Raw genomic sequence first — 23,738 nt, 5'->3', positions numbered from 1 at the left:
AACTGGAAAAAGTTGAAAAGGATAGAAAACTGCAATTTAATCATCTGTAAATGTTTTTTTCTTTCTTGGGCATACAATGTTACAAAAGTATGGTCTAGCACAGTTAAATGGCAATTAAATTGGTTATTCCAGCTTTGGCTCTGACAGTAAACTGCTGCCTGATTTTAATTTACCATGACATATGTGTGGGTCTCAAACTCTTTTCCAAAGACCGTAAGGAAATACAAAAACACTTTAAATGTCTGCAAGCAAAATAAAATTAGGCCAATATTTAAATAAAATGGTTATGAATAAACTTACTTGAGTTAAGTGGAAAGATTATAAACCATATACATAGATTTTAATTCAGACCTTATTTCTAACTTGGTACAGATACAGGAATTAAATAAGACATAATAACTTACTGTCCATAAAATTAGAGACTGTAAAGTACTAGCAATGAAATAGGAGAACATGTTTAAAATGAAAATACATTTCTTTCTGAAATGTGTGAGGTATCATATACACTTACCCAGTCATTTTTCATCATTTTCCTCAAGTTGTGAACAAGTGCTAATTCCTCTGGGGCAATCTGCATATTGGACAGAAAGAGAGAAGAGATCATCACGTGCCTTTCCCAGATGTTCTCCTGAAACAACTGACAATTTTTTTGTGTGTTTTTTTTTTTGTTTTTCTTGACAGAGTCTTGCTCTGTTGCCCAGGCTGGAGTGCAGTGGCGTGATCTCAGCTCATTGCAACCTCTGCCTCCTGGGTTCAAGCAATTCTCCTGCCTCAGCCTCCTGAGTAGCTGGGACTACAGGCAGGTGCCACCAGCACCTAATTTTTTGTATTTTTAGTAGAGACAGGGTTTCACCGTGTTAGCCAGGATGGTCTCGAACTTCTGACCTTGTAATCCGCCCACCTTGGCCTCCCAAAGTGCTAGGATTACAAGCATGAACCACCGCGCCTGGCGACAACAATTTTTTTAAAACCTTCAACTAAGACATAATTGTATACCTGAAGGTGCTCCCTCTGGGATAAGCCACATAGCCTCTGGCCTTAGAACTGCCATGCTTCTGGAGATGAACAACAGTCACCGAGAAAAACACCCACTACCCCAAACCAGCCCCATTTTGATGCTTCTGATCTCCTCTGCTTAGACAATCTAGCCTCATTTTGAAAAAAGAATCAAAAGATAAAAAAATTCAGAAAGAAAGAAAACATAGCTTCTGCTGTCATTCTCTTTCCACAATATACTCCCTTAGTTTTCAATGAATAGTGGAACTCTTGGCATTACCTTCTCCTCTGTTTCCATTTTACTGTTTATCTTTTTTTTTTTTTTTTTTTTTTTTGAGACAGAGTCTCATTCTGTTGCCCAGCCTGGAATGCAGTGATACCATCTCCACTCATTGCAGCCTCTGCCTCTTGGGCTCAAGCCATCCTCCCATCTCAGCCATTCAAGGAGCTGGAGCTACATACAGATGCAAACCACCATGCCCAGCTAGTTTTTTGTATTTTTTGTAGAGATAGGGTTTCACCGTGCTCCCCAGGCTGATCTCAAACTCCAAACTCCTGGACTCAAGCAAACCACCCATCTCGGCCTCCTAAAAGTGCTGGGATTACAGGCATCAGCCACCACAGGCCTTGCCGTTTATCTTCATATATATACACGCATATATGAACATGAATATATGTGTATACATGCACATATGTATATGCATATACATATATGAATATATGTGTATATATGTGCATATATACATATGTGAATATGTGCATATATAAGCAAACGTGCACATACATATGAATGTATATGTGCATATACACACATATATATGAATATATATGTATGTGTGTGTGTGTATATATATATGGGTTTTTTTTGACACAGAGTTTCGCTTGTTGCCCAGGCTGGAGTGCAGTGGCGCGATCGCCTCCTGGGTTCAAGCGATTCTCCTGCCTCAGCCTCCCGAGTAGGTGGGATTACAGGCATGTGCCACCATGCCCGGCCAGTTTTTGTATTTTTAGTAAAGACGGGGTTTCACCATGTTGGTCAAGCTGGTCTCAAACTCTGACCTCAGGTGATTCGCCCGCCTCAGTCTCCCCAACTGCTGGGATTACAGGCATGAGCCACTGCGCCCAGCCATATATATATTTTTTAAGAGACGGGATCTCACTCTGTCACCCAGGTTGGTGTGCAATGTTTCAATCACGCCACATTACAACCTTGAACTCCAGGGCTCAAGTGATCCTCTGGCCTCAGCTTTCCAGTAGCGGTGACTACAGGTGTGTGCCACCATGCCTGACTACTGGCCAATTTCTTGCTTTTTTTAGAGGCAGGGGCTTTGCTATAGTGCCCATCCTAGTCTTGAACTCCTGGCCTCAAGTGACCGTCCCACCTCAGCATCCTGAGCCACTGGGATTAAGGCGTGAGCCACTGCACCCAGCTGTTAACTGTTTATCTTACTTTATAAGAAAAATAAGAAAACATATTGTATGGTCTACAAGGCTAAGACCCAGCCTCCATACTGATGGAACCAGAAATCAGAGAAAGAATATCGATAGAGACACCCAGTTTTCCTACCGGGCTTTTATCTTCTCTTTTCAGGGTGGTTCTTCCCCAAAGAGCATTGATTCCATCCACGGCCACCAGGAGGTGAAAAATACCCAAAGAACTTTGCCTCTTTAGCTCTTTCAGCACAATTCCAACTGCATCTGTGGCGTTCCTCACCCGTGTGATGCCCTATTGGGAGAGACAGTGGATTGTAGTGCTACCGGAGGCCTTCTCTTGTTATCGCATGTTACACATTCAGTGTCTTTTCTTATACCTGTTCAACCACTTCTCCCAGAGGACTGCCTTTCTCAGTGCTTTCTCTCTTATTCCAGACATACTGCTCTTGAACTTTTATCTAAAAGCAAGCAAAGAAAATTAAAATTAAAAAAAGGCTACTTGGCCTAAGGGTGAAACCATCGCTTGAAAAGGTTGGAGACTAAGGTTAATAGGAGTTCATTTTAATCTATTGTTCAGGTTCTGTAAGAGATCTCAATGTAGAAGTGAATGCTTTCTTTTTTCTTTCTTTTTTTTTTTTTTTGAGACAGAGTCTCACTCTGTAACCCAGGCTGAAATGCAGTGGTGCGATCTCAGCTCACTGCAACATCCACTTCCCAGGTTCAAGCGATTCTCCTGCCTCAGCCTCCTGAGTAGCTGGGATTTCGGGCGTCTGCCAACATGCCTGGCTAATTTTTGTACTTTTAGTAGAGATGGGGTTTCACCATGTTGGCCAGGCTAGAATTCCTGACCTCAGGTGATCTGCCCACCTCGGCCTCCCAAAATGCTAGGATTACATGTCTGAGCCACCACGCCTGACCTCTTTTTTCTGTTTTTTGAGACCATATCTCGCTCTGTCACCCAGGCTGGAGTGCAGTGGTGCTATCTCGGCTCACTGCAACCTCTGATTACCAGGTTCAAGAGATTCCCCTGCCTCAGCCTCCTGAATAGATGGGCCTACAGGCGTGCACCACCACGCCCAGCTAATTTTTGTATTTTCAGTAGAGACGGGATTTCATCATGTTGGCCAGGCTCATCTCGAACTCCTGACCAAAGTAAATGCTTTCTAATCCATTTATGCTTGGAGTCTTGAAAAAACATACATAAGGGATTCTGATGAAAATGTCCAGAATGGCATCTGCATTTTTTTTTTTTTTTTTGAGACGGAGTCTCGCTCTGTCGCCCAGGCTGGAGTGCAGTGGCCAGATCTCAGCTCACTGCAAGCTCTGCCTCCCGGGTTCACGCCATTCTCCTGCCTCGGCCTCCCGAGTAGCTGGGACTACAGGCGCCCGCCACCTCGCCCGGCTAGTTTTTTGTATTTTTTTAGTAGAGACAGGGTTTCACCGTGTTAGCCAGGATGGTCTCGATCTCCTGACCTCGTGATCCGCCCGTCTCGGCCTCCCAAAGTGCTGGGATTACAGGCTTAAGCCACCGCGCCCGGCCAGCATCTGCATTTTTAACAAGCTCTTAGGTGACTCTGCTTTATACCCAGAGTTGAAGGCCCCTGGTCTAGACAGGGTATCCAAGAATCACCAGGGTAAAGAATTTTTCCAATACATTTCTGGTTCCCTAAAAAGATCTTATCTGGAGAAAATCATGTAGTTGGAAATGTGCTTGTGAGGGATGGGAGGATGTACCTTGACAAGTCAATGAATCAACTGGATTTCACTTTGCTACCCACAAAATGGGAACAACTTACTGTTGCCTATTTATTTCACATGGATAAATGAGTTTCAAGTTATGAGTCCACTGTGAGCAAAACTTACAAAAAGAAATTAAAAATGATACAGATATTTCAACTCCAGTATCAGTTCTCCATTGTCTATTGGTACTCAGGGCACAAAGAATCCATATAAGGACTACCAAGCACTCAACTGAGAGTCTAGTCACCTGGTTCAAGAAGCGCTCATTTGTAGTTTTGAAATTCTTCAGCCAGGTTGAAGCCTCTAAAGGTTGATCAAAGCGCTGTTTGTTGTAGTTGGACTGCAGAAGATCCTGACAATTTTTCACCCAAAGATGAGCTTTAAAAAAAAGAGGCAGAAGAAAACAAGCCAGGCAGAAACTGTATTCAACTCAAAATATTCCAGCCTCTTTTAAGTTATGGGAAATGACTTTAGTTTCTCATATATACTTCTTTTCTTTGTTTTTTTTTTTTTTTTTTTTTTTGAGACAGTCTCGCTCTATCGCCCAGGCTGGAGTGCAGTGGCCGGATCTCAGCTCACTGCAAGCTCTGCCTCCCGGGTTTATGCCATTCTCCTGCCTTAGCCTCCCAAGTAGCTGGGACTACAGGCGCCCGCCACCTTGCCCGGCTAGTTTTTTGTATTTTTTAGTAGAGATGGGGTTTCACCGTGTTAGCCAGGATGGTCTCGATCTCCTGATCCACCCGTCTCGGCCTCCCAAAGTGCTGGGATTACAGGCTTGAGCCACCGCACCCGGCTCTTTTCTTTGTTTTTTGAGACAGCCTCTTGCTCTGTCACCCAGGCTAGAAGGCAGGATGTGATCACAGTTCACTGTAACCTTGAACTCCCAGGCTCAGGCGATCCTCCTGCCTCAGCCTCTCAAAGTCTGGTGCACCACTGTGCCTGGCCTTGTCAGGTCCAGCTTAGACTAAACATTATGATTAGAATCAATATATAAATCATACCAAGTGAATTAAATGTCACTTCTGCTTACTGGCAGGTTTGAAAGGTAAGTTAGAAAATGTGGATGTTACTACGCAAGCAGGGTTGTTTAAAAAAGAAAATGTGGATGCACACAACATTGAACACAAAAGAGATAAATGCAAGTTTTGACAATCCACACTGACGACTCTAGAATGCTGATAAATAGTAAAAGGCTCTATGGGTACTCAGGATTGTTAACCGATGGCAAAACAAAAACAAAAACAAAAAAACAACAACAAAAAACTCCATGGCGACCTCTAAGGCAGAAGTTTATGCTCATGGGTATTAAATATCAAAAGAAGGACTGCTTAGCATCAAAAGGCTTCAGGAAGCTTTTACTCCAATTTCCTTTTGTCACATTGACTTCACCTTGTAACCTGCTTGGCAGTAATATCACGAAGAAATCATGATGGATGAGCTCAGACTGCTCCACATCTGGAGCAAAGGCTTTTTTTTTTTTTTTTTTTTTGAGACAGGGTCTTGCTTTGTTGCCCACGCTAGAGTGTAATGGTGCGATCACGGCTCACTGCAGCCTCCTCCTGGGCTCTAAGCAATATTCCGGCCTCGGCCTCCCAAAGTGCTGTGATTATGGGTGTCAGCCATCGTGACTGGCAAAGCCTTTTCCTTTAGCTAGGAAAGTTGAAGCTGAGGCCGGGCGCAGTAGCTCATGCCTGTAATCCCAGCACTTTGGGAGGCCGAGGCAGGTGCATCACCTGAGGTCAGGAGTTCAAGACCAGCCCGGCCAACATGGTGAAACCCTGTCTCTATAAAACTACAAAAACTACCTGGGCGTGGTGGTGTGATGGGTACCTGCAATCCCAGCTACTTGGGAGGCTGAAGCAGGAGAATCTCTTGAGCCTGGGAGGCAGAGGTTGCAGTGACCTGAGATTGCACCACTGCACTCCAGACTGGCCAACAAGAGCGAAACTCCATCTCAAAAAAAAAAAAAAAGAAAAGAAAAAAAAATTAAAGCTGCAAAAGAGATAAATGCAAGTTTTGCATTTATCCTGGTACCACAGTAACAGGATAACTAAACCTAACAGACAGAAGAAACAACAGGAAGTTCTCACCATCTGGAATATGTAGTATCAGCCAGTCCTGTTTTGCACAGAAATGAATAACATGGCAGAGACTGAGGGTTTTTCCTGTTCCCTTCTCTCCATCTAAAGTATGTGTTGTTAAAGAAAACATGACTAGAAGGATCATTTGTACTGTGAACAGTAGTTACGCTTTGTTTTGTTTTTTTTTTTCTGAGACAGGATCTCACTCTGTCTCCCAGGCTGGAGTGCAGTGGCTTGATATCAGCTCACAGCAACCTCCACTTCCCGGGTTCAAGCGGTTCTCCTGCCTCAGCTGCCCAAGTAGCTGGGATTACAGGTGCACGCTATCACACCCGGCTAATTTTTTGATTTTTAGTAAATGCGGGGTTTCACCATGTTGGCCAGGCAGGTCTTAAACTCCTGACTTCAGGTGATATGCCTGCTTCCGCTTCCCAAACTCCTGGGATTACAGGTGTGAGCCACAGTGCCCGGCCTCAATAGTACTTTTTTTCATTTCTTCTTTTCCCTTATTTGAGGGGAGAAAGCATTGGTTCATGAGGGTCCAAGCAGGCAGGAAAGGATACACAGAAGATATCGTACAGCCGGATAAGCAAAATTGGTGTTTTTCAGGTAATGCAGAAGTTCTAGGGCTGGTTTCCTTACCATCAGGCAAGCTTCACTGAATGTCTTCACCTGATAAAATAGGAAAGAAGGAAGGAGTAGGTGGGGTGTGGAATTTCTAGCCAGTTTTTGGTATATATACTCTGCCAAAAGTGGCAACCAAGACCATCAAATTGCATGCCTCTAATTTATTCGGTTAGGAGAAGCTGGGTTGGTACTGAGTTTGAAAATCTATCCATATAACTTAGCTAAAAACTGAAATACATTATTCCGCACTAAGTAACATGATAGTTAGCTTTTGATTATTCCTGTTACTGAAGCATATATTCTATCTCAGCTGAAATCTATAAATAATTGATATGTCTCGTGACAAAATTATGTATACCACTTAGGGCCACTGTAAATATGGAAAGCATAAAGAAAAATGCTTAAAATTTCTGACACAAGTTAATAATTCAATAAACATTAACTTTTTTTTTTTGAGTCGGAGTTTCACTCTTGTTGCCCAGGCTGGAATGCAATGGCATGATCTCGGCTCACCACAACCTCTGCCTCCTGGTTCAAGTGATTCTCCCACCTCAGCCTCCTGAGTAGCTGGGATTATAGGCATGCACCACCACGCCCAGCTATTTTGTATTTTTAGTACAGATGGAGTTTCTCAATGTTGGTCAGGCTGGTCTCAAACTCCCGGCCTCAGGTGATCCCCCCGCCTCGGCCTCTCTCAAGTGCAGGGACTACAGGCATGAGCCAGTGCGCCCGGCCTAAAATTTATTTTTAGTTAATTTTTTTTTTTTTTTGAGACGGAGTCTCGCTCTGTCACCCAGGCTAGAGTGCAGTGGCGTGATCTCGGCTCACTGCAATCTCCGCCTCCTGGGTTCAAGCAACTCTCTGGCCTCAGCCTCCTCAGTAGCTGGGATTACAGGTGCCGCAACCACGCCAGGCTGATTTTTGTAATTTTAGTAGAGACAGGGTTTCACCATGTTGGTCAGGCTGGCCTCGAACTCCTGACCTCATGATCCGCCCACCTAGGTCCTCCAAGGTGCTGGGATTATAGGCATGAGCCACCGTGCCTGGCCTATAAAATTTATTTTTATTACTTTAACCATTTACTTTTTTCTCTAGAACTAAATACATGGCAGCTCAGGAGCAGGCGTTACCAGCTGCCCCCACAACTCTAAGGCCATCCATACCTCACACCCCCAGCATACTAACCTTTCAGAGTTTATGTGTTCATTCCCCTTTTGCTACCAGAATACTTTGGCGGGAAATTTGGGAAGCACTAATGTGTGTGAAACTGATTTGCAAAGAAAATATTAAAATACGTCTACTAATAAGAATAAATATCTAACAAATACTGTTTGTAAGTATAACTAAAATAGTGTTAATTTCTTAATTTTTTTGAGACAGTCTCGCTCTGTCGCACAGACTGGAGTGCAGTGACACGATCTCAGCTCACTGCAAGCTCTGCCTCCCGGGGTCAAGCGTTTTTCTTGCTTCAGTCTCACAAGTAGCTGTGACTACAGGCGTGTGCCACCATGCCCAGCTAATTTTTGTATTTTTAGTAGAGACGGAGTTTCACCATGCTCGGCCAGGCTTGTCTTGAACTCCTGGCCTTAAGTAATCTGCTCACCTCGACTTCCCAAAGTGCTGGGATTACAGGCATGAGCCACTGTACCCAGCCAGTGTTGATATTTTTAAAAGAAATCCTAACAAAACAATTGAATTGGTGTAGGATTTGACAGGCGATTCCAAACTTAATGGAAGCGTCAATGTTCAAAAAAACATGATACAGGTATTAAAACAAATGTCGGCTGGGCGTGGTGGCTCACGCCTGTAATCCCAGCACTTTGGGAGGCCACGGCAGGTGGATCACCTGAGGTTAGTAGTTGGAGACCAGCCTGGCCAATATGGCAAATCCCCATCTCTACTAAAAATACAAAAAATTAGCCGGGCGTGGTAGTGGGCACCTGTAGTCCCAGCTACTCGGGAGGCTGAGGCAGGAGAATGGCGTGAACCCAGGAGGCGAAGCTTGCAGTGAGCCCAGATTGCACCACTGCACTCCAGCCTGGGCAACAGAGTGAGACTCCATCTCAAAAAAAAAAAATTAGCCAGGCGTGGTGGCGAGCACCTGTAATCCCAGCGACTGGGGAGGCTGAGGCAGGAGAATCACTTGAACTCAGGAGGCGGAGGTTGCAGTGAGCTGAGATCACATCACTGCATTCCAGCCTGAGTGACAAAAGTGAAACTCTGTTTCAAAAAAAAAAAAAAAGGCACATAAGGGCTGGGAGCTGTGGCTCACACCTGTAATCCCAGCACTTTGAAATACCAAGACAGGAGGATCACTTGAGCCCAGGAGGTCAGAGATGTAGAGTGTGCTATGGTCACGCCACCGTACTCCAGCCTGGCTGTCAGAGTGAGACCCTGTCTCTGTAATTAAAATAATAATAATAGGCCGGGCGCAGCAGCTCAAGCCTGTAATCCCAGCACTTTGGGAGGCCGAGACGGGCGGATCACGAGGTCAGGAGATCGAGACCATCCTGGCTAACACGGTGAAACCCCGTCTCTACTAAAAAATACAAAAAACTAGCCGGGCGAGGTGGCAGGTGCCTGTAGTCCCAGCTACTCAGGAGGCTGAGGCAGGAGAATGGCCTAAACCCGGGAGGCGGAGCTTGCAGTGAGCTGAGATCCGGCCACTGCACTCCAGCCCGGGCGACAGAGCGAGACTCCATCTCAAAAATAAATAAATAAATAAATAAATAAATAATAATAATAATAAAATAAAGTCAGCTACTCTAGGCACACTGTCCATCAGTTAGGTCTGCTCCAAAAGAAGCAGTATTAAAAAGAAAAAAATGTCATATTAGGTAGTATGACAATGCTAATATCCACAATAATGGTGAGGAAGTGGGCCTTCACGTAAATGAAAATTATGAAAAGAATGTTTAAGTTCTTCCAGAGCATTGTTGGTTAACCCAGTCTGAAAACAATTTCAAATAGTTAATTAAAGACAGCACCTCACAACCCTGAAGCTAAATCAACATTGTACTTGAATGTCTTGAACAGTTTAAAGTGCCACTGCAGATGCTTTCTTCTGGTTGTGTCCCATTTCCAATCTTAACAACAACAAAAATTTTTTTTAATTAAAATTGTTTTTTAGAGACTCTGTTGCCCAAGTTGGAGTGCCGTGGCACTATCGTAGCTCACTGCAGCCTGAACTCCTGGGCTCAAGCCATCCTCCTGCCTCAGCCTCCTAAGTAGCTACCACACAGGACTAAATGTTTTTTTTTTTTTTTTTTTTTTTGAGTGAGCAACAGCAAGAATTTATTGCGAAGAGGAAAAGAACAAAGCTTCCACAGTGTGGAAGGGGACCCCAGGAGGTTGCCCGTGTTTTTCTTTCTAAATAAAGATACAGTCTCATTATATTGCCCAGCTGGTCTTAAACTCCCGCACTCAAATGATCGTCCCACCTTCACCTCCCAAAGTGCTGAGACTACAGGCATAAACTACCTTGCCTGGCCTGTTATAACTTACTTTATTTTATGCTTGAGATAAGGTCTCGCTCTGTTGCCCAGGCTGGGGTACAGTGATGCAATCACAGCTTAATGAAGCCCCCGCCTCCTGAGCTCAAGTGATCCTCCAACCTCAGCCACCCAAGGAGCTGTGACTACAGGTGTGCACCATGTCCAGCTCATTTTTTATTTTTAATTTTTGGAGAGACAGGTCTCCCTATGTTGCCCAGACTGTTCTCAAACTCCTGGGCTCAAGTGATCCCTCCACCTTGGCCTCCCAAAGTGCAGTTGGGATTACAGGCATGAGCCATAGCGCCCGACCTGTTATGCCCTTATTATTCATCTAATTTCCTGAAATAAGCCACACTGAAGAAATAAGATCCTCTGGCTCGCACGCTAAAACTCACCTGCACAGGCAAGTTTGATAACATTTTCACAAAATACATGGGAGAATAAAAACCAATGCATCTAATCAAAATATCGCTTCTATTTAGCTCAGGAGTATATTATGATTTTGCTTTAGTGCAGCATATTAACTATTTTCATGATATTTTGCCAAGGCAAATTTTAAGTTCATTTAAAACAATTATTTGATGCTGAAATTACTGGAATCTTCTTGGGCTATACAAGGAGGAAAACATCAATGCTGTTTAAACATGAGCTTAAAGTAATTGTACTAGTCACAAAAGGTAATCAACAGATGAATTTCTGTTTTTCAGATTAAATTTCATCTTTTATAATTTTCTTCTCATTTAGCCCAACCCCTTTGCAGCAGCTTATATTCTGGGCTCCCCCCAGTACCATTCCCTGTCTTGAGCACCTGCATCGCAAAGCGAGGAGGAAGGCCATGGGGAAATACAGTCTTCAAATCCTGGGGGGAGATGTTGTAGTGCTGACCCTCGTGCTGATCCCCATGCTTGGCCTAGGAAATAAGAGTGCAAACAGGTATAATGGTGACAAAGTGACCAAGACTTTCTTTTTGTCTTCTTATCTGTGTATGTGTGTGTGTATATATAAATAAATAAATAAATAAATAAATATATATATATATATATACACTCTTTTTTTCTTTTTTGAGACGGAGTCTCGCTCTGTCGCCCAGGCTGGAGTGCAGTGGCTGGATCTCAGCTCACTGCAAGCTCCGCCTCCCGGGTTCAAGCGATTCTCCTGCCTCAGCCTCCCGAGTAGCTGGGACTACAGGCACCCACCACCATGCCTGGCTAATTTTTTGTATTTTTAGTAGAGACGGGGTTTCACCTTGTTAGCCAGGATGGTCTCGATCTCCTGACCTCATGATCCACCCGCCTGGGCCTCCCAAAGTGCTGGGATTACAGGCATGAGCCACTGCACCCGGCTTAAATTTTTTTTTAAGATGGAGTTTTACTTTTGTCACCCAGGCAGGAGTGCAATGGCGCGATCTTAGCTCACTGCAACCTCCGCCTCCCAGGTACACACAATTCTCCTGCCTCAGCCTCCCAGTAGCTGGCATTACAGACATGTGCCACCACACCCGGCTAATTTTTGTGTTTTTAGTAGAGACGGGGTTTCACCACGTTGGCCAGGCTGGTCTTAAACTCCTGACCTCAGGTGATCTGCCCGCCTCAGCCTCCCAAAATGTTGCGATTACAGGGTGAGCCACCTTGCCTAGTCTTGTCTTCTTTTTTTTTTTTTTTTGAGATGGAGTCTCGCTCGGTCGCCCAGGCTGGAGTGCAGTGGCTGGATCTCAGCTCACTGCAAGCTCCGCCTCCCGGGTTCAAGCGATTCTCCTGCCTCAGCCTCCCGAGTAGCTGGGACTACAGGCGCCCACCACCATGCCTGGCTAATTTTTTTGTATTTTTAGTAGAGACGGGGTTTCACCTTGTTAGCCAGGATGGTCTCGATCTCCTGACCTCGTGATCCACCCGCCTGGGCCTCCCAAAGTGCTGGGATTACAGGCATGAGCCACTGCACCCGGCTTAAATTTTTTTTTTAAGATGGAGTTTTACTTTTGTCACCCAGGCAGGAGTGCAATGGCGCGATCTTAGCTCACTGCAACCTCCGCCTCCCGGGTACACGCAATTCTCCTGCCTCAGCCTCCCAGTAGCTGGCATTACAGACATGTGCCACCACACCCGGCTAATTTTTGTGTTTTTAGTAGAGACGGTGTTTCACCACGTTGGCCAGGCTGGTCTTAAACTCCTGACCTCAGGTGATCTGCCTGCCTCAGCCTCCCAAAATGTTGCGATTACAGGGTGAGCCACCTTGCCTAGTCTTGTCTTCTTCTTTTTTTTTTTTTTGAGACGGAGTCTCACTCTGTCACCCAGGCTGGAGTGCAATGGTGCGATCTCAGCTCACTGCAACCTCCGCCTCTGAGGTTCAAGCAATTCTCCTGCCTCAGCCTCCCAAGCAGTTGGGACTACAGGCACGCACCACCATGCCCAGCAAATTTTTGTATTTTTAGGAGAGATGGGGTTTCACCATATTGACCAGAATGGTCTCAATCTCTTGACCTCGTGATCCACTCACCTCGACCTCCCAAAGTGCTGGGATTACAGGCGTGAGACACAGTGCCTAGCCCAGCCTTGTCTTCTTATCTGTGACCAAGACTTTGAAAATTGGATAAGGCCTGCTACTCACTCATATCTTTATGTATTCTTTTTTTTTTTTTTTTTTTTGAGATGGAGTTTCACCCCTGTTGCCCAGGCTAAAGTGCAATGGTGCGATCTTGGCTAACCACAACCTCTGCCTCCTGGGTTCAAGCAATTCTCCTGCCTCAGCCTCCCAAGTAGCTAGGATCACAGGCATGTGCCACCACATCTGGCTAATTTTGTATTTTTAGTAGAGACAGGGTTTCTCCATGTTGGACAGGCTAGTCTTCAAGTGATCTTCCCAAAGTGCTGGGATTACAGGTGTGAGCCACTGCACCCAGCCTTTATGTCTTTTTTTTTTTTTTTTTTTTGAGACAAGATCTTGCTCGGTTTACCAGGATGGAGTATGGTGGTGCAATCACGGCTCACTGAGGCCTCCAATTCCCAGGTTCAAGAGATCCTCCTGCCTCAGCCTCACGAGTAGCTGGGACCACAGGTGTGCACCGCTACACCTGGCTAATTTTTTGACTTTTTTGGTAGAGATGAGGTCTTGCTATGTTGCCCAGGTTAGTCTTGAACTCCTGAGCTCCAGTGATCCTCCCGCTTTAGCCTCTCAGTGTTGGGATTACAGGCATGAGCCACTGTGCCCTGGACCACTCATCTCTTATAAAGCTGGAAAAGATATCTCCCATTGTTTTGAGAAAGCCTGTTGCCCAGACTGGAGTGCAGTGGCCTGATCTCAGCTGACTGTAGCCTTGACCTCTTCGGCTCAAGTGATCCTTGTACCTAAACCTCTCGAGTAGCTGGGACTACAGGTGCATGCCACTATGCACTGCTAATTGAAAAACTTTTGGCCGAGTGCGGTGGCTCATGCCTGTCATCCCAGCACTATGGGAGGCCAAGGTCGGTGGATCATGAGGTCAAGAGTTCAAGACCAGCCTGGCCAAGAGGGCGAAAGCCTGTCTCTACAAAAAATACAAATAATTAGCCAGGCATGGTGGCAGGTGCCTGTAATCACAGTTACTTGGGAGGCTGAGACAGGAAAATCACTTAAACCGGGAGGTGGAGGTTGCAGTGAGACGAGACCACGCCATTGCACTCCAGCCTGGGCAAAAAGAGTAAAACTCTGTCTCGAAAAAAAAAAAATTGTTTAGAGTTAGGGTCTTGCTATGTTGCCTAGGCTAGTCTAGAACTCCTAAGCTCAAGTGATTCTCCCGCCTAGGCCTCCCAAAGTGCGGGGATTGCAGGCATAAGCTACTGTGCCCATCCTCATTTATCTTAGCCAAGAATGCTGATTGCTGTCCCCAAACCCAGTATGTATATAAAAGTGGTGGCCTAAATAATGAAGCCAATTGCTCATCAAAGTAAACCGTAGATGTAGGGGTAGCAGAGACAATTCTTGCCATCTGGATTCTTCTGTGCTGTGTATAGAGATGCTCCAGTCATGTGACAAGATCATCTGCATGCTGCTGTTTCCATAGAAACCCCAGAGGAACGGGCAGACAAAAGGACTACAATTACAGAGAAAACTGAAAGACACTTCAGTGGCTTGATTCATTTATTCTACTTCATTTTGTGTTTGTCAAAATAGGTGAATGGTATATATATATTGGGATTACAGGCATGAGCCACCTCACCCAGCAATATATATATACTTTTTAAGACACAGTCTCGCTCTCTTGCCCAGGCTGGAGTGCAGGGGCGCAATCTTGGCTCACTGCAACTTCTGTCTCCTCGGTTCAAGCGATTCTCCTGCCTCAGCCTCCTGGAGTAGCTGGGATTACAGGTGCCCGCCACCACACCCAGCTAATTTCAGTATTTTTAGTAGAGACAGGCTTTCGCCATGTTGGCCAGGCTGGACTAGAACTGACCTCAAGTGATCCTCCTGCCTCGGCCTCCCAAAGTGCTAGGATGATAGTCATGAGCCACCCCGCATGGCCAAAGCCTAGAGATATATTTAAAACACACCCTGCTGAGATCATGTTTTGGGTAATGGGTGATTCTTTTTTTCCTTCCACACAGACTGTATTAAGATGGGAAGACTCAGAGGGTAGGGACAGGGAAGGAAGCTACTGGTTCTTCACATTACAGCACAGACCACAAATTAATTTCATTTATGAGAGGCAGCAACAAAAAGAAATCAATATCCAGTCTAATGGGGAACTGGACTAGAAAATGCAACACTAGATACTGCTGGAATCCTGGCTTCTGCAGACAAAATTCACTGTAAATGCTGCTCTTCTCATAACCAATCAAGTTAGTTCCCTCTCCAGACCCTAGGAAATCCACTTACAAAACTGCAAAATAGCACCAGATTGGTTATTAGAAAAACTGGGTTCTGAACCTACCCTGGTAGAAAATTGTGGGCAAGTAGTTTAATTTCTTTAGTATTCTCCATACCAGAGGTTGTTAAGTTATGGCTGGGCACCTGCTTTGTAAACAGAGTTTTACTGGTACACGTTTACACCCATTTGTTTATGGCAGAGTTGAGTACTTGTGACAGATCATCCCAGTCCATCGGCCTAAAATATTCACTACATAGTCCTTTAAGAAAAAGTCTGTCACCCAACACATAATATAAGCAATAATAATTGGTAAACTTACCCTGTAAGAAATTAAACTTAGCAAGTATTGAGTATTCGACAACTTTATGCTCAGCAAAATCTGTGAAACTAGGTGAATTCACTAGTCGGGATTACATGGGAAGAGATATGGATGGAGCTGGCCAGTGTATGTTACCACAGTATCAGACAGGGACAGGGAGAATCTGGGTTCCAGAGTGCTATCTCAGGTGCACTATCTGAGTAAATGCAAATCTACTAAGCTTCTTGCAGTTTCAGTTTTCGTATGCAAAATGAGGATAGGAACACAAATCATAAGTCCTGAGAAACCCCATATACACATTAGTAACTCACCGGGTCATTCTCAATGGTGCGGGAAATAGCTCTGGGACTGTCAACTGGAATCTGGTTATCTAGGTGAGCAGCAATGCTTTGGCTTGCCTGGGTCCCCATGTGTAAAAAACGCCCAGGGTCCAACTGTAAGAGAAATCATTTCAGTGTCATGGGGTTATCAAACTTTTTTTTTTTTTTTTTTTTTTTTGAGACAGAGTTTCACTCTTGTTGCCCAAGCTGGAGTGCAATGGAGTATAGCGATCTTGGCTCACTACAACCTCCGCCTCCCGGGTTCAAGTGATTCTCCCGCCTCAGTCTCCTGAGTAACTGGGATTACAGGCACATGCCACCACACCCAGCTAATTTTTTGTATTTTTAGTAGAAACGAGATTTCACCATGTTGGCCAGACTGATCTCGAACTCCTGAACTCAGGTGATCTGGCCGCCTCTGCCTCCCAAAATGCTGGGATTACAGGCTTGAGTCACCACACCTGGCCAATCAAACCTTTTATGCTTGCTATAACACTGAGAAGGTGAGCCATGTCTGTAACAGGGATGTCACTAACATACATTTTTCTTCTATGTAAAAAAGATCCCTGTTATTATTTAAAATTCACTAAGTCCAATGACATTGTTCATATTCTACATCTGTTCCAGTCTGTGTATTGCCTTATCAGGGATCTGTCCTATATGGAAACAAACAATTCTGTCAGAGATTATTCAGGAGCATACACAGCACAACCATTAGCAAACCTGAAGCAGGAAAGCTCTTTTAATGCGCTTGCCCAGTGATGAATGGTTGCCAAAACTGTGTAATTCTCATTCTCTGTCAGTCACCTCAGTTATCAGGGGATCAGTGCAATGCTCCTCACTATGTGACAGCTATAATTACATGCCCTGTAACAATTTTCCTGCTAATTGTGCCCTGGAATAAAGAATCTTTCATTAGAGACATGTAATAAGGGAGTATGTCAGATACATAGCTAAGTGAAAGCAAACTGCTCTATAGGTAACTCAGTGAACTGTACACTGAAACCTCCGAACCAACAGAGAGGGGAAGAGAGGGGATTTCAGGAGACAAATCTAACAAAATGGTAAGTGAAAAACTCCAAAACTGAGCTTAAGGATAACAAGCCTTATGTAGAAAGTGAAAAGATGTGTTATGAGGAAAAGATTAGGGAATGCAGCCAGGAGAAGCGAGAGAACAGAAATATAATGGATAGTGTAATAAGGGAGCTGCTTAATAAATAGGTTATCATATGACAGCTATCTGTATTTTATAGTCTCACCAAGCAGCTTCTCACCCTCTTTTTTTAAAGACAGGGTCTTGCTCTGTTACCCAGGCTGGAGTACAGTGGCACAATCACAGCACACTGTAGTCTCAAACTCCCAGGCCCAAGCCATGCTCCCATCTCAGACTCCCAAGTAGCTGGGACTATAGGCGCATGCCACCACGCCCAGCTAATTTTTAATTTTTTTGAAGACAGGGTCTTGCTATGTTGCCCAGGCTACTCTCCAACTCCTGCACTCAAGTGATCCTCCTGCCTTGGCCTCCCAAAGTGCTGGGATGATAGGTGTGAGCCATTGCACCTGGCTCACCAAGCAGCATTTGGTGGTGTTTTTTTTTTTTTTTTCTGAGATGTTGTCTTGCTCTGTTGCCCAGGCTGGGGTACAGTGGCAAGATCTTGGGTCTCTGCAACCTCCGCCTCCTGGGTTCAAGCGATTCTCCTGCCACAGCCTCTAGAGCAGCTGGAATTATAGGCGTGTGCCACCACGCCCAGCTAATTTTTCTATTTTTAGTACAGACGGGATTTTGCCATGTTGGCCAGGCTGGTTTCAAACTCCTGACCTCAGGTGATCCTCCTGCCACAGGCTCCCAAAGTGCTGGGATTACAGGTGTGAGCCACCATGCCCAGCCTACCAAGCAGTTTTTTGAGTGCAGAAAATATAAGTTATCTCTGTACCATCCCTCCTCACACTTATACCCATTTTATGACATGATCCTAAACTCCATACATAAATTCTGTGTCTAACATTCCCACTGCACAGGTTGAGAGAGTATTGTACACATCACTTTTGTTTTTGTTTTTTTTTTGAGACAGAGTCTCACTCTTGTCGCCCAGGCGGGGGTGCAATGGCATGATCTCCACTCACTATAACCTCTGCCCCCAGGTTCAAGTGGTTCTCCTGCCTCAGTAGCTGGGATTACAGGCACCCGCCACCACACCTGGCTAATTTTTGTATTTTTAGTGGAGACTGGGTTTCACCATGTTGGTCACGCTGGTCTGGAACTCCTGACCTCAGGTGATCTGCCCACCTTAACCTTCCAAAGTGCTGGGATTATGGGCGTAAGCCACCACTCCTGGCCAACACATAACATTTTAACTTTTATCTCTAAATCTTTGATTTTTTCCTCTTTCATAGTCCTTCATCTTCCCGAAAATAGGTTTAACTTTCGACTAATCTAAAAGCTTGGATGGAGCCAGGTGTAGTGGTCCACTCCTGTAGTCCCAGCTACTTGGGAGCTAAAGTGGAAAGACTGCTTGAGGGCAGGAGTTCCACATCAGCCAGGGCAGCAGTGAGACCCTGACAATAAAAAAATTTTAAAAAGCTTAGAAGGTTCCAGAATGATGTCAAAATAAGTCTCAAATTCCTTAGCATAACAGTCTAGACCACTGTGATGACTTCAGCCTACCTTTGTAATTACATTTATAACCATATGACCATGCTAAAACAAGTCACTTTTATGCCTCTATACTTCTGCTCATTCTACTTCAACTTCCCTCTCTCCCCATTTAAATCCTTCCCATTCATCAAACCTCAACTCGAATGTCACATCCTCAGTGAAAATTTGCTAGACACCTCCAGTCAAAAGTAATTCTCTTTCCTTTCTGCTAATAGCACTCTTTGTATTGCACAGCAATTTTATTACACTGCCTTGAGTTGTACTCATGCCTACTGTTAACTGAGTATCTATTAGATGTCAGGCAATACAGTATTATATATGTACTAGTTTTAAACCTAGAAATCCTAGAAGATAGGCAGAATATTATCAACCCTTTGTTATGATGGGGAAGACAAGGTTCAGGGAAGCTGAGTAATTCTGATTAAGGTCACAAAGTTTTAGACAGTGAACTGGAATTCACATCCAAGTTTGTCTCTATTTAAAAAAAAATTGTATCATGTTATGTTATACGTGTTTGTCTCCTAGGCTACACGCTTAGAAGAGAAGGGGTTAGATTTTATTCATTTTTGTATCTCCCTCTCTGAGTACTTAACACACTACAAAGTACTTAGCCCTTTGCCCTGGAATAAAGAATCTGAAACTGAAAACATGCAATGAGAGAGTATGTAGAGCAGCCATGAAGGAAAGTAAATGCTCTATAGGAAACTCAGTGAAGTATACACAGAAACCTCTGAACCATTACTTGTAGATTTTAATATAAAGTAACTGTCAAGTACTAGAGTTGCTCCAGCTCTGTCTGAGAATGTATGACTGTAAATTACAGCAGAAGCAGCAATGCTTGGGAAATATCCAAATATCCACATCGTTCTCTACACTTCTCAGCCTCCCTTGAAGACAAGGGAGAGGTCATGTGATTCCTTTGGCTAAAGACCTATGAACGGAAATAACTTGTGTCATTGCGTCCTTTCTAGTCAGAGCCAATTAAGTGTGAGGTATAAATTATCTCTCCCTCGCCATCTTAAAAGCTACATGTTGAGATGTATCCCAAGAAGGTAAACTTTTGTCCCTCCATCCAGACTTCAATCTTGCTTGCAAAACCTTTTTGAAAGATAGGAACAGAAAAACAAAGCAAAACACATGCACACAACACAAACAATATCCTTTGTGTTAGGCCACTGAGAATACAAGGCTTGTTACTTCAGCATAGCAATCTGAATAATATACCCTAGTACTACTTAAATGCTACTCAATTTTATCTACTGGAGAGAAAGCACCATGTCTCTTTACAAAGCAAAGTGGAAAACAAACTATTCAAGGGCCACAAGGTGGTGCTATTTCTACAGTAATGTGATGACGTTTTTGTTATACTTTTTTTTTGGACATAGGGTGTGGTCTTGCTATATTGCCCAGGTCAGTCTCAAATCCTGGGCCTACATGATCCTCCTGCTTCAGCCTCTCAAGTAGCTGAAATTACAGGTACTTTTTGAAGCAAATTAAAAGATAGCAAAATGGAATCTTTTTTTTTTTTTTTTTTGAGATGGAGTTTTGCTCTTGTTGCCCAGGCTGGAGTGCAATGGTGTGATCTTGGCTCACTGCAACCTCTGTCTCCTGGATTCAAGCGATTCTCCTGACTCAGCCTCCCGAGTAGCTGGGATTACAGACATGAGCCACCACACCTGGCTAATTATGTATTTTTAGTAGTGATGGGGTTTCTCCATGTTGGTCAGGCTGGTCTCGAACTCCCGACCTCAGGTGATCTGCCTGCCTCAGCCTCCCAAAGTGCTGGCATTACAGATGTCAGCCACCGTGCCTGGCCTACAGCAAAATGGAATCTTTAGTTCTTAAAGTTTTATATACATCACTCAAGTAGACTGTTGTTTCCAGAGAAAACAACTGTGTGTACAACTGCCTCTGTACAGTTCCAGAATGAAACTGTTTTTGAAAGAGCATTTGTGGGCCAATCTAGAAGGTCACTGTGATGGTTAATATTAAGTGTCAACTTGATTGGATTAAAGGCTGTAAAGTACTGTTCCTGCATGTGTCTGTGAGGGTGTTGCCAAAGGAGATTAACATTTGAGTCAGTGGACTGGAAGAGGCAGACCCACCCTCAATGTTTCACCATCTAATCACCTGCCAGGGCAGCTAGAATAAAGCAGGCAGAAGAAGGTGCTGACTTGCTGAGTCTTCCAGCCTTCATCTTTCTCCTGGGCTAGATGCTTCCTGCATTCGAACACTGGACTCTGAAGTTCTTCAGCTTTTGGACTCTTGGACTTACAACAGTGATTTGCCAGGGGCTCTCAGGACTTTAGTCACAGACTAAAGGCTGCACTGTCAGCTTCCCTACTTTTGAAATTTTGGGACTTGGACTGGCTGACTTGCTCCTCAGCTTGCTCATGGCCTACTGTGGGACTTCGCCAGATGGTGTGACTCAACACTCCTTAACAAACTCTCCTTCATATATACTTCTATCCTATTAGTGCTGTCCCTGTAGAGAACCCTGACTAATATAGTCACCCTGAACCAAATTAAAAAAAAAAAAAAAAAAAAACCCAAAGCTTTCTCTCACCAACAGCGCGCTACAGTCTGGCCTCAGGTCTTTCACGACTGTTATTAAGAAAGAGGAATTTTTTTTTTTTTTGAGATGGAGTCTTGCTCTGGTGCCCAGGCTAGAGTGCAGTGGCATGATCTCGGCTCACTGCAACCTCCACCTCTTGGGTTCAAGTGATTCTCTTACCTCAGCCTCCTGAGTAGCTGGGATTGTAGTCATGTGCCACCACATGCAGCTAATGTTTATATTTTTAGGAGAGACAGGGTTTCACTATGTTGGCCAGGCTGGTCTCAAACTCCCGACCTCAGGTGATCTGCCCACCTCGGCCTCCCAAAGTGCTGGGATTACAGGCATGAGCCACCGCGCCCAGCCGATAAAGGAAATTTATTTTAGCCTTGTAATATGATCAGCTGAGTCCAGAATCCATCCCTCTGCTGATCCTTGCTTTCATTTCATTTTATAATAATGGGTTATTTTATGTATTCATATATAGGCCTGAGGGAAGGGGGCACATGCAGGGAGAGCTATACAGGAGGAAGGGCTCCTCTTCTAGGAAATCTAATCTGTAATTAAATAATCAGCTGAAAATGACCCAGTCTTTCTGGCTCAGTTCTGAGCCTTTCAGGATCTCCTATTGACTCGACTAATCCAGCTCAGGTGCTCCTCTTTGGTGCTATAAGCACACCACACTGAAATAGTCATTTATTCATGATTCTACTGGACTATAAGCTTCTGGAGAACATGGACCATAAAATGCCATAGAGCACAGTGGTTAGGCCACAGGCTTTGATGTCAGACAGACCTGGCACCTCGTGTGGGCTTTGCAGCCTCACAGACTATTTCCTCAGGTGACTTACCTAGCTAATCTCATCTTTAGTTTCTAAATCTGTGAAACAAGGATATTATCTCGTTCATGGGTTGATCATGAGGATTAAAAAAATGAAGCACTTAGTGTATTACCTGGCACATAATAATACCCAACAAATAATAACTATTATTAGTGAAATGAGGCATCTTAGAATTCTGAGTACCTGCCATATAGAAGGTAGTAAGGCTGGGCGCAGTGGCTTATGCCTGTAATCCCAGCACTTTGGGAGGCCTAGGTGGGCAGATCACGAAGTCAGGCGTTTGAGACCAGGCTGGCTAATATGATGAAACGCCGTTTCTACTAAAAATACAAAAATTAGCTGGGCATGGTGGCGCGCACCTGTAGTCCCGGCTACTCGGGAGGCTGAGGCAGGAGAAATGGTTGAACCGGGAGGTGGAGGTTACAGTGAGCCGAGATCGCACCACTGCACTCCAGCCTGGGTGACACAGTGAGACTCCGTCTCAAAAAAAAAAACAAAAACAAAGTACTGAACAACTATTTGGTGAAAAAATGAAGCAAACCAGCAGAATGGTCTTTTTCATGTACAATTTTATTTTTTATTCTATTTTAGATGCTAAAGCTGTAAATTGGCAACTTGTTTTTCTTTTAAATACTTCATTAAGGGATGATAACCATTCTCTAGTTGGCTAGAGAAATAAAGTTGATAAAGATAATTACAGTCAAACTTACTTATGTTTTCTGGAAAAATATTAATTCTCCTATCCCATGGTAAATTCTCAAGCACAATTATTCTACTGAAACCTGTTACATATGAAGTTTTCCAGAGCATTTCACTCTAGATACAATGAATCCATCTAAAAATAAGAACCCAGGAACCTAAAGGCAATATGCACAGGTCAGTCAGGACTCACCTTATGGATCCTAGAGATAAGCCTTGTTATTCCTTTCAGCATCATCCTTGCACTCTTAAAACAAAAAAAATGAAAAGGTAAACCACAAATGGGAAAAGATATTTGCAACATGGAAAACTGACAATAGATTAATAGGGATTAATAATCTATATTAATATCTAAATATATAAAGAATGCCTACGGCTTCATAAAGAAAAATGAGCAGAAGACATAAACTGGCATTTCACAGAAAAGAAAACACAAAAGGCTAGTGAACCCATGAAAAGATTTTTGAACCTCATTACAAATCAGGGAAGTGCTAATTAAAATGATGAAAACCAGATACCATTCACAATCATACTGGGAAAATTAAAAAATCAGGCAGGACACAGTGGCTCACACCTACAATCCCAACACTTTTGGAGGAACACTTTGCGGGGCTGAGGTGGGTGGATTGCTTGAGCCTAGGAGTTCAAGACTGGCCTTGGCAACAGAGTGAGACCCTATCTTTACAAAAAATATAAAAATTAGTAGGGCATGGTAGTGCATGTCTGTGGTCCCAGCTCCTCGGGAGGCTGAGGCAGGAGGATCACTTGAGCTCAGGAGGTGAAGGTCACAGTGAGCTGAGATGCACTACATTCCAGCATGGATGACAGAGACCACCTCAAAAAAAAAAAAAAAGAAAAGAAAAGAAAAGAAAAGAAAATAGGCCAGGTGTAATAGCTCATACCTGTAATCCCAGCACTTTGGGAGGTCAAGGTGGGCAGATCACTTGAGGTCAGGAGTTCGAGACCAGCCTGGCCAACATGGTAAAACTTTGTCTCTACCAAAACATATTTTAAAAAATGAGTTGGAGGCCAGGTGCAGTGGCTCACGCCTGTAATCCCAGCAGTTTGGGAGGCCAAGGTGGGCGGATCATGAGGTCAGGAGATTGAGATGGTCCTGGCTAACATGGTGAAACCCT

The 23,738-nt window shown here is 44.1% G+C and overlaps 1 protein-coding gene across 6 annotated transcripts in view; it reads right to left on the bottom strand.

Moving 5' to 3' along the window:
* DAP3 (death associated protein 3) overlaps nucleotides 1-23,738 on the bottom strand; it is a 52,324-nt gene that overhangs the window by 3,849 nt on the left and 24,737 nt on the right. For 5 of the 6 annotated variants that reach the window (XR_003309952.1, XM_026457063.1, XM_026457067.2 and 2 more), the window contains exons 2-10: nucleotides 22,796-22,849; nucleotides 15,843-15,965; nucleotides 11,181-11,282; nucleotides 6,815-6,923; nucleotides 6,261-6,353; nucleotides 4,418-4,548; nucleotides 2,808-2,888; nucleotides 2,564-2,722; nucleotides 512-571 (exon numbers count right to left, since the gene is read on the bottom strand). Coding sequence is in view for 5 of the 6 variants with exons in the window: in XM_026457063.1 (XP_026312848.1) it covers nucleotides 512-571; nucleotides 2,564-2,722; nucleotides 2,808-2,888; nucleotides 4,418-4,548; nucleotides 6,261-6,353; nucleotides 6,815-6,923; nucleotides 11,181-11,282; nucleotides 15,843-15,965; nucleotides 22,796-22,849 (912 nt within the window). In the remaining variant the exon portion in view is untranslated. The remainder of the gene's footprint in view (nucleotides 1-511; nucleotides 572-2,563; nucleotides 2,723-2,807; nucleotides 2,889-4,417; nucleotides 4,549-6,260; nucleotides 6,354-6,814; nucleotides 6,924-11,180; nucleotides 11,283-15,842; nucleotides 15,966-22,795; nucleotides 22,850-23,738) is intronic. The other variant, XM_026457064.1, reaches the window with a different exon arrangement.

Source organism: Piliocolobus tephrosceles, chromosome 1, assembly GCF_002776525.5.
Source record: "Piliocolobus tephrosceles isolate RC106 chromosome 1, ASM277652v3, whole genome shotgun sequence".
NCBI classification, from domain to species: Eukaryota; Metazoa; Chordata; class Mammalia; order Primates; family Cercopithecidae; genus Piliocolobus; species Piliocolobus tephrosceles.
Note: the sequence above shows the minus strand (reverse complement) of the source record. Positions and strands in the feature narration are given on the sequence as shown.